Source organism: Aquila chrysaetos, chromosome 2 (genome assembly GCF_900496995.4).
Source record: "Aquila chrysaetos chrysaetos chromosome 2, bAquChr1.4, whole genome shotgun sequence".
Lineage (NCBI taxonomy): Eukaryota > Metazoa > Chordata > Aves > Accipitriformes > Accipitridae > Aquila > Aquila chrysaetos.
The window spans coordinates 45051617-45062396 of NC_044005.1; the positions used below are offsets into that span (position 1 = coordinate 45051617).

The 10780-nt window shown below is 48.1% G+C and overlaps 1 protein-coding gene across 2 annotated transcripts; it reads right to left on the minus strand.

The window, feature by feature from the left end:
- Positions 1 to 273: 273 nt before the first annotated feature.
- Positions 274 to 10780, minus strand: ARFGAP2 (ADP ribosylation factor GTPase activating protein 2). 2 transcript variants are annotated; one of them, XM_030038542.1, is made up of 17 exons: positions 10612 to 10780; positions 10256 to 10374; positions 9203 to 9275; positions 8542 to 8673; positions 8369 to 8449; positions 7439 to 7541; positions 6745 to 6801; positions 5542 to 5586; positions 4370 to 4422; positions 3797 to 3933; positions 3135 to 3266; positions 2528 to 2656; positions 2319 to 2447; positions 1809 to 1935; positions 1596 to 1686; positions 1359 to 1477; positions 274 to 929 (listed from the first exon to the last, which is right to left on the minus strand). In XM_030038542.1, the coding sequence occupies exons 1-17, from the start codon at positions 10681 to 10683 to the stop codon at positions 909 to 911; spliced, it is 1620 nt and encodes a 539-aa protein (XP_029894402.1). In that variant the 5' UTR covers positions 10684 to 10780; the 3' UTR covers positions 274 to 908. The 2 variants fall into 2 exon arrangements, with proteins under 2 accessions (XP_029894402.1, XP_029894410.1); XM_030038550.1 differs by lacking the exon at positions 5542 to 5586.

A 10780-nucleotide genomic window follows, 5' to 3' on the forward strand; every position in this document is an offset into this window, starting at 1 on the left:
AGCCTCTCTTTTTGCTAGGAGTGCATAACTAGCCCTTCCCCCCCCCCCCTTTTTCTTAATACTACCCAGCCCTCAAGACTATAGTCCAAGGAAGATAAAAACATGCTGCTCTTAAAAACAGAGTCAGGAGCAGAGAGCCAAGTTGAACAGGACTAAAATGACAGTCCTCACTCACTGCTGCACTTCAGAAGTTCACCTCAGGGTGAAGTCAGAGGCTCAGGGCTCCGACTTCAGTCCAAAGCTGGACAACAAAATAACAAGGGATCCAGTAAATATCTTTACAGTACTTCTTTACCTGGGCCATTGTTGCTGATGATGTAATTAGAAGCTAAAAAAATAATCTTTGCTTTGTTTGATTTTTCTCTCCTGCATCAATATATGCTGGTTTACAAGACAGTAAAAAGGATTACCCATGGTAAAAGTCAGACCCTGCAAATACAGAGGACTCCACAGCACCATGGATAGGGAGCACTGAGCAGAACAAAAAAAAAAAAAAAAAACAGTCAAGTCCACAGGAACCAGGTAACGCGATGTTCAGAAAAACAGCATTCCCCTTTCCTCTGTCGCTTGGTGAGCTAAGGTATGGGCCAAGAAGGACAGGAGCACTGATGAGGGCAGCCCAGGAGTTCCTGTCGTATCTTTTACAGCAGTGAGGTTAACCCTGCAAGGCCTGTCTCCACTGGCTAGTAGATAGCAGTGGGTATGAGGGCACATTGAATTTTAATAGAGTGGAATCCAGAGATATTTGGAAAGCATCCTGGGCACAGCCATGTCCTGACCCCCTCTGCTTACCTTCTCCCCTCCCCACCCACCCCAGACAAACTAAGACAATCCTGTAGAGTTTGCATCAGTGAAGGTGGCATCAGTGCCTCTTGCTGGCTTCCCTTTGAGTTGCAGTCCCTGGGTCATCAATATGAGCCATAACGATCCTGGGGAGGAAACACACCAAGACACCATGCTACAACACTTCAGGCAAACTCCAGAGACAGATAACAAGGTCTTGGGGTGTTTGGGGTTGGAATGCAGTCTGAGGTTACCTAGACAGGACACCATGGAAAGGCAGGAAGTAAAATGGCCTTAACTTTTTAAGTTCTGCCTGGGATTTGTGGGAAAAGGCATACCCGACACAACAAGGTGTCCTGTCCAGCAGGAGAGTAAGGCTGGCCAAGCAGAGTTCACTGGCCACCTGAAATTGCTTAGCTATTGTAGTGTAGTCATCAGCTACAAAAGACGGGTCTCTATCTGGGACTTTCCACGCAATTTGAGAAGACAATGACAATTCCAGCAGAAGCCAGGACATGGTGAAAGTCCCCTAGCATGACAATAGCCTGTCTGAAGGTGCCATAGCGTAACCTCACCTGGAGGGAGTTCATCACCCCATTGGCTAGGACAGCCATCTTGCCAGCAACTGATTTCACTCCTTGCTTGAACTGTGCAATGTCAGCTGCAGGAAGGACATTTCCAATTGACACACCACCTACGAGAACCAGCAGGAGTTAGCCTGGAGTCCCCCAGCTCCAGAGAGCACCCTGACGCCCTCCAGCCTACGTCCTCCAAAGCTGCCCCCTTCCTCAACCCGCTGAGTGCTAACAAACCTGAGTGCACATTCTCAGCCTCTCCAAACAGGTCTGCAGAGCTGATGGCACTGCTGCCTGAGAGCTGCTGCAGTCGGGATCTGGCTTCATACTGCAGCAGAAAACAAAACAAACCAAAAAGGTTATAAAGAAAGGGAACAAAGTAGGACCTGAGCAAACAGGAGGAGATGAAGCCAGAGCTATCCCAGCTTAAGCACTGCAGAATGCATCTACCTCAGCGTCTGCCTCCCGCCCGAAGAACATATCTGAAGAGATAGCTTTAGCCCCTGCAAACTTCTGCCGAGCTTCGTTGGATTCCACAATGGATGTCCTGTTCTCTGTCTCCCGCCTACTGGTGGGTCTGAGGAAAACAAAGAGGAGACATCTCAGCTTAAGCTCACCAACACAGCAAAGGAACAGATTTCTCTCTCAGACTCCATGTGATCAAAGGAAAGCAACAAATCCTCAAGTGCTAGCTACCAACAGGGTTCTCCTCTCCCCACCTCAGGACAGCCAGCACTCAATGACCATAAAGGCTGTATCAAGCTTAGGGACACGACACACAAAGAAGTGCCCAAGCCTTTCATGCAAGGCCTTTTTTCTTGGCCTTGTCCATGCAAGTTATCTTCTGCAGCACAAGGCTCCTGTCGCAACACAGCAGCATCTCTCCCCACAGCTCCTAGACCGATCCCTTTGTCCCCCACACAAGGAAGGTACATACAGTAGCAGTGGCAGGCACCTTACCTCTCTGAAACTGGCCGAATACTGGAAATGGTCACCTCAGGTTCCTCCTCTTTGTCCATACCCCACGAAGAGTCCGTTTCCCATCGCGAGCCAAATGCATCTTCGAATGAGAAGGGATTATATTTGTACCTAGGTACCAAAAATAGGTAATTTAGGCCAGATGTTAAATTCAGGAATAAGCCAAAGACTACACTGAAACTAAGTCTTACTTGGGCGGTCCAGATGTGAAGCCTCCAGCATCTTCAAACAAGTCCAACTGGGAACGGGAAGATTTTGCAGCCAACGGCGTCTCTTGCTCAATTACTTGCATCTCAGACATCACCGAGTGTGAAACAGAACTAGCACAACAAACAGGCACTCAGGGCCGATGGGTCTGACAGCATCCAGCCCCTACATCCAGTCTGCCTCAAAACTGAATCTGGCCTTCACAGGCAGGGTAGGTGCCACAAGTCTCGAGGGAAAGTTTTGGGACACCAGCCCCCTTTCACCACTTATCCTGACTCCCTCAGAAGTCTTGAGCTACTTTCTTAAGGGAAGTATTCTGCAGTGGCACATCTGTCAAGCAACAGGGCTCTAGGGCTAGACACTGACAGGCCACACACATCTTTGGAAAAGCTCGAATGAGAACTAGAACCTCTGAACAGTGCCCATTCTTTCTGGGGCCTGCAGCATATTTAGACATAGTCCAGCATATGAGCACTTTAAATCAGCTCCTTATCTGTTACAAGAGCAGCAAGCTACTGCCTTCAGGAAACTTTTCCAGAGCACAGTGCTTCCAAGGCACCTGTCTGTCCTATGCTATCCACAGCCAAGTACCTTCTGGACACCAAGCCCATGCCCAGCCTCTCTGCTTGTTCACGCTTCTTCCCTTCAAGGTTCTGAAGTCTCTTCTCTTCCTTCTTCCGATCGAGCTGCAGTTCCTGATAAGCCAGTCGCATTGAGGTCACTCTAAAGGAAAAAGCTATGGTGGGTACCAGCTCATTACCCTCCCCCCAGCCCATGCTGTGGAGGGGCAAGGGGGAGAGTAACCCTGACAACCCATCAAAAGACCCATTTCCACAACAGCTCTGCCAAAAATCCTTGCATAGAAGCTACTGCTTGTCTTCCCATCTTGCCTCCACTGGGATTCAACTCTTTTTTGGCTAACCGTGATTTCCTTACTGTAAGCATTGCCCCTCCCAGACAGAATACTCTATCCAGTTCATCCTTTGCCTTTTTCAGTCCTGTCCAAAGGCCAGCAGGAACACAAAATACTTCCCTACCTGCTCCGTAAACTCTTCCAGGGATGGTAATTTGAATAAAATACAGCAGTATAACTTGTGCCGTGCCGTAAGGACCATATTGGTTTATAACTACTGCTCATTCTATTGTGCAGCATGTTCTACGCTCACATCAGGTGGTCCTACGGCGAACAGCATTAACCTCGTATTACTTCTGCCTTACGTATGCAAGGTATTCAGCCCAAACAGGGCACTTACATGGACTCCTCGGCTTGCTTCCTGGACTCTGCTGCCTGCTGCTCCCTCAGCTGCTCTGCCACCTGGGCTTGCCGCTCAATCTCACTGAAGCTCTGGCTGCTCACTTTCTGGGCTCCAAGACCTTTTTTTGCACCCAACTTGAAAAACAAAACCAAAAAATTGCAATTTCTTCATCCTAGATTGTTCATCATAGAAGAAAACCAGAATACTGCTTCTTGCTGCACCGATCAGGCCTTTGGTCTCCCTGTGTAGTCACAACTACAGACCCCATAGCGTTTCCAACTCTTGGGTGTTCTTCCGTACTCTGTTAACCCATCCATGGCCAGTGCTAAAAGATCAGCCACATACACTTCAGACCATAATGAGTAATGATCCAAAACCTAATTGGTTTTGTCCATTAATATACAAGTTATCTTTCAAAATAAGCAGTGATATAATCAAAGGTCTCCCTTCCCCAAGTGGATGTCTCAGTACACAGCTTTGTTAAGGGCATAAAGCAAGGGCTAGGGAAAGCACGGCAGTAATATGAGACATGCTCTACCTCCTCTCCATAAAACAGGAGCTCAGACATACCCCTTTCTTGGCAGCTCCTGGCTTCTTCTTTCCAATGAGTGAGGATTTAAGTTCTGCAAGAGGAGGGAAGCAGCAAATAAGCAGAAGTAAATTAATTTAAGAAGCCAAAATTAGTCAGCAACCCACACAAACATCCACCACAGTCCAGCTGCTATAGAGTCCAGGACACACCATGCAGCTTCACATCAGAAGCCTGGGTGACTTAACCCAGCCATGAAAGATGCACTTATAAGCTCCACAATTGCAGGCTGGTGGCCTAGGGAAGCATGTCCATTGCTGGAGAAGCTTGTAAGTGAACTAAGACCTTTGAATAGCTTCTCCCAAGTGTCATGCAGTTGGTGACCCTATCCAGTAGGGATCAGGGTAGATAGAGAAAGACTAGATTTATTCCATACATAAATCCAAGAAAATACAGCTTCAGAGCCATATGAAGGTCAGTGCCTCACCAACACCTTAGGGACAAAGAAGCAAGAACCCTGAAGTCATGTTTACATGAACAGACAACCAACAACAAAATGGACCTGAAGTGCAGCGAGCTGTAAGAGCAACAGGTTCCCCAACACCTTGCGCCAGGAACCTGTCACTCTGAGGGCATGAAGCATGCCACACTTGTAAAACCAGCCAAGGTCCAGCCAAGCCGCAGATGCCTGGGGAGAAGCATAAGAACAAAGCAAACAGAGAGGGACTGCCCAGGACATTTTCCCAGCTTCCAACATGTAGCTCCAAAATCTTTTATCACCCTTGTTGGGCTTTTCTTCCACAGAAGTGTCTCCTTACTTTCCACACCCACATGACTTTTGTCAACCCATACTTTAGATCATTCTCGACAGCATTTCCTGTAACTTTTCTAGTCTTCGCATACGTTTTTGAAATGGGGGGTTCAAAACACTCACACTACCCAAGACTTTTTCAGCTTGCTGTTCCTAACACTTGATTTGGGGTTGTTTGGGGTTTTTTTTATTACTGTCAGGAAACATTTAACAGAAATGTCAATAAGATCCCTTTGCAGATATGGAATAGCTGGTTTAGATCCCAATACGATACATGTAAGCTTTGGCTCATTCTCTCCCTCCAAGCACAGGAAGCTAAAGTTAGAGTTGAAGGCAGAGTCACAGAAGGGGCAGGCAGAGTTGTCACAAGCAGCCAGTGCAGGCCAGCTGTTAGCCAGTTACCTCTGGCAGGAGCAGGCCCTTGTGTTGATAGATACATAGACATGTCTGAGGAAGAGACACAAAACAGGGAATAGATGCTTGAGGACACAGGCTTTCCACCCAGGATGAACCCACTGTGGGCTAGTGTGCTAGTTTTAGCTGGGACAGAGTTAATTTTTCTTCACAGTAGCTGGTATGGGGCTATGTTTTGGATTTGTGCTGGAAACAGTGTTGACAACACAGGGATGTTTTCGTTACTGCCGAGCAGTGCTTACACAGAGCCAAGGCCTTTTATGCTTCTCGCTCCACCCCGCCAGCGAGCGGGCTGGGGGGGCACAAGAAGTTGGGAGGGGACACAGCTGGGACAGCTGACCCCAACCGACCAAAGGGATATTCCAGACCATAGGACGTCATGCTCAGCATATAAAGCTGGGGGAAGAAGGAAGAGGGGGATGTTTGGAGTGATGGCGTTTGTCTTCCCAAGTAACCATTAGGTGTGATGGAGCCCTGCTTTCCTGGAGATGGCTGAACACCTGCCTGCCGATGGAAAGCAGTGAATGAATTCCTCGTTTTGCTTTGCTTGTGTGCACGGCTTTTGCTTTACCTATTAAACTGTCTTTATCTCAGCCCACAAGTTTTCTTACTTTTACTCTTCTGATTCTCTCCCTCATCCCACCAAGGGGCAGTGAGTGAGCAGCTCTGTGGAGCTTAGTTGCCAGCTGGGGTGAAACCATGACAGCTAGGAGCACACTCTCAACAAGGAAAGAAGCTCCAGCTAGATGCTCTGTGTGCAGCCAGGACAGTAATGGCAGGGGAGAATCGGGATACAAATCCCTATTACTCTGGAAGCTAAAAATTCATTTGACTCCAAAGCTTTGGGGAAAAAAAACCAAAACAAAACCAAAAACCAAACAACACAGGGCCTTGATCAGCCAAGTCATTTATATGCAAATGCCAAGTTTTGTCCAAAGCTCAAAAAATGAAAACAAGCTTTTGGGAAGGCGACAGCTTTGAACTCAATCGTCCAAAGGAAGAGAAAACCTCCAGTAAACTGTGGCTTGGTTTTGGGGTTAAGGGAGATCCTCAGTACTGGCTCCACAGGAAGATAAGCTCCTTTAGACGTTGTGGAAATTGGCTCATCAGTTCCAGCTCCACTGAGCTTACTACTGAACAGTAGGTGCAAGAGCAAGACTGATCTGAGAGATAACAAAGAGTCTTACTTACCTAGAGGAGCTTTAGGAGATGTGCTCAATAAGTCAATAGAGGGGCCCTGGCTGGAATCTGTGGGCACAAAACCAGAAGAGAACATTCAGCAGAGAGATTCTCAACCCCTTTCTTTTCAGTGTGCGCACAGTTCCACTAAATCTCTTTTACCTCCTCTGCCCCCACCCCAAACAAGTGAATTTACAATTTGAAACGCGCAGTTTCCCAAGCATGACAACTTCATGTCTCCACAGAGCAAGTTACTCCCTCTGCAGTGTTCTTAACACATCAAAAGAAAGCAAACACTCTGCAGGGGAATACACAAAGCTGTTTCAAATGACAGCTGTGCCCCCAGATTCTTGGTTTCCTTGCCATTCACCCTAGAAACATTTTTTTGCTTTATATTCATAGGTCATTTCCAGACCCACCAAATTCAAGGGATAGAAAAGAGTCTTTAAACAAATAATTATGTCTGGAAGCAGAAAAATGGGGCAGCTAATCCCCAGCAGTTTTGTGTGCATTTGAGAAAAAGCAGAAAACTGATCCCAAACAGAGCAGTGTTTTTAGAAGTCTCCACTAATTTAACTAAACATCATAGAGTGCACAGAGCTTCCACTCCTTCAAGCCTGAACCAAAGGAAAAACTGTGGTACAGAAGCATATGCTCCTGGAAAGGAAGTCAGGTTCTTGGGAAAATTATTCAGCAGGGAACTCACTCGACACATCACTGCCTTCTGATGACTTTGCTGCTTTTTCCATCTCCGGGGAAGACTGTGCAGGATTCTGGCTGGCATCTGCTACATCCCAGGTACTGGAAGACTGCAAGGAGACGCTCATTCCAGTCATTTGCAGAAGATGAATGAACCCAACAATCCTGAACTTACTTCAGGTTTAGTGACCTGTATTCAGTTTTAGGCCAATGAAAACGTGTTCCAACCTCCAGACTATGCCTTCACTGAAGATAAGGCAACATACGGGCAAGTCCACATTCCCTTAGCAGGGACAAAAATTAAAGAAAAAAACCCAGAAGCTAAGCTGAATGGAAAGCTAGGAGAAACGACAGCATCACTGTTGCCTACTGTATGGACTTCCCAGGTTAAAGAGATGAGCTCAAATCTGGGAGAAAGAGTGTGAATGAGTTTCCCTGGAAAAAAAATAATCTCAGCTTCCACTGTCTTTATTCTCATACAGCCAATTCTCACGTTACTCTATTCACTTGAGAAAGTCTGCCTAGCATTGTGCAAACAGTTGCTCAAATCCACTTTACGAGGGTCTGTGCACTGAAAAGCTGACTAAACCAGAAGTTCGAAGTAATAGCCAGCCCTTGCTTTAGCTGTACAAAGAGACAGACTATGCATTAACACAGCACACAAAGCATTTTCCAGGGAGTTGCTGGCAGCTCTGAGTGTTCCTTGAAGATAAAGATGGTCTAGAAAACAAAGGACATGGATAGTACAGGCTCCACAAGGGATTGTTTAGATCTGTGACTATGTCTCAGGCTGATGACGGAATCTTAGTTCTTGCATGTTAGTGCTGAACGAGTATACAACTTAAGAGTCCTTCCAAACTAAGTGGGACTGCTCTTAGCTGAACAGCTGGCTATTTGAGAGCTGTTAAAGCCATCTGGTTTAGACAGTTCTTCTCACCTGTGTGTGCTCCATGAAGAAATCAGCATCACTCTTGTCAGGGGAGTGCCCAGGGGCTCCACTCAGTCCATCTATAAGCAGCTGAAGAGAGGAGAGGGGAAAAAACAAGATATCCTACAAGACTCAGCATGCAGCACTACATGTCTTAACAGTACGGAGCTGCTCGGACTTACATCAGTGCCATACTTGGCCATGGCAGCACTTGCCAGCTGCCGGATCTTCTCCCTGTACATCTGGGCAGCTCGACTATTATACTTAGCGTTGGCATCTGTGGTAGTGCAGCCATGCTGGCGGAAGAAAGCGGTCTGAAAAGAGAAGAACATTCTGTCTCCCAACTGCTAGATCAGACTCAAGCGAGCATTAGACATAACTCAAACTCAACAGAAAAAGGAAGCTTCCCAGAAACAGGGGATGATATACTGAGCGCACAGCATGAACCAACCATTAATTGATCAGCTTTGCCCAAGAATTCTCACTCCAGGCCCCAGAGGGCTAAGTAAACCATCCCTGTCCTCCACAGGAGGATGCTTCTGAGTCACAGTGCTGAGCATGAGTTTTCAAACTGATCAGTGTTCCTAATTCCTGTCCTTTAAGAGGACTATGTCTGTCATTTAAATGAGATGTAAGGACAAATCTGCACCTCAGAAAGCAATGCATTCAAAGGTCACAATCTGACTTCCAAGCACACCTGACAAACACCTCCGTGTATTACAAGTTTCCAAAAAAGATGGAGTGGTTGGTACCCAAAAAGCCACATAGAGGAAAGTGACAAAAAACAGAGAATGTGGATTAGCAAGGGTGAAAGCAAGCAAAATGCCTACAGAGGCTCCTCACCGCGTTGGCATTGCTGCCCACTTGCATACACCTCAGCTGGAACCAGTTCCAGTTAGAATCCAACTCTGTGGACCTGTGTGAGAACAAATTATTTCTATTAATAATGTGCAGGCATGCCAAATGCAATAGCAAGCTCTGAGCTAGAATGGTCAGACATCCCACTACTATTCCAAAGTATAGGGGACAAAAGGGGAAAGAAGATCTTGGTAACTTTTCTGTTCCCGTAAGAAATTAATTTGAACTTTTAAAGTGAGGAAAAAAAACACCTTCAGCTTCACTCCAAATAACAGTGTCCAAACTTAGAGGACCTCTCACTCGTGTTCCTTAAGAGGGCGGAGCTTGAGCTAGGAAAGCCCAGCCAACAACTTTCATTCTACATGTGATCTCACCACAACATGAGAGACTCATGTTCCAGCCCGTCCCACAGATTAGGCCAGAACACGTGACAAAGCAACTGAAAAAACAACCAAGTAAAGCTGGGTGACAGAGCACGTCTCATACCAGTTACTCAACTTATCTCTGAATAAGTAAAGGTCACAGTTCTGTCACTTAAAATGCTAACTTCTACAAGTACTGAAAAGAAGAAGATCAATAGGCTGAAAATCCAACTTCCTACTCCAAATCCAAAATCCAACTATCTTCCTCCATAGGTTGATACAGAAAACATTAAATAATATTCCTCTTTTTGCCTTGCTCAGCAATACAAGACAGACTTCCATATTGCTGCTTTACTGGCACGATTCACAAACCACACTCTCCTCTCAGATTCTACAGTTCGGAGTCCAGACAGTGTTTCTGCAAGGTTAGCGAAAGCAACGTGTCGATGTTCCGCTGAGGCGCTTCAGAAACTCCATCTTGGAAGGGCCGAATGACCCAAAACGTCCAGCGACCAAGCCCCATGCAACCCGAAGCGATCGCTCTCCGCTAACGCTTCTCTCTAACCGACTCCCCGCATCTTCCCACACCAACGAGGCACCGCGGCTCCGGGCCTGCCCGGGGGGATCACCCACGGGCCGGAGCTCCCCGCCGCCCACGCTCCCGGGCCCCACGCACCTGATGAAGCTGAGGTGCACGCCCAGGGACCTGTGGACGCCGGAGCAGTCGATACAGAGGAAGACCCCGTAGGTGATGCTGGCCCAGCTCGGATTCTTGGCACCGCAGTCGAAGCACGACTAAAGCGAAGGCAGAGGGACGGCCGGGCTGAGGCGGCGGCGGCGGCGGCTCTGCCGCTCCTCCACCCCCCGCCGCAACCCGGTGGCCCCGTCCCCCGTTGCCCGGCCGCTCTCCCCAGGAGCCCCCCGACCCGGCCGCCTCACCGCGGCCCGGAGCCCAGAGGCGCCTGGCCCGAGCCCAGCCCGCGGCCGCAGCGAAGCAGCCCCTCTCGGAAAGGCGGGAGGCCGCCCAGCTACCTTGTTCGCCGGCGCTGCCCGGAGCCGCTTGAAGAGAGTCTGAATCTCCGTCTTGCTCGGCTCCGCCGCCATGTTCTCTCCTTCCCAGACACCACTGCGGCGACGGGTGCCGGCCGGGCCCAATCGGCGCAGGGGGTCGGGCCGCAGTACGGGTGCCGCCTGAGCCCAC

What these genes read in the sequence shown, in the direction of transcription:
- ARFGAP2 (XM_030038542.1), bottom strand. Translation starts at nt 10,683, where the DNA reads ATGGCGGCGGAGCCGAGCAAGACGGAGATTCAGACTCTCTTCAAGCGG. An exon ending in AAGCAAGCCGAGGAGTCCAT is followed by an intron (nt 3,267 to 3,796) that starts GTAAGTGCCCTG and finishes TTTTTCCTTTAG; the next exon opens with AGTGACCTCAATGCGACTGG. An exon ending in GGCGGGAGGCAGACGCTGAG is followed by an intron (nt 1,687 to 1,808) that starts GTAGATGCATTC and finishes TTTCTGCTGCAG; the next exon opens with TATGAAGCCAGATCCCGACT.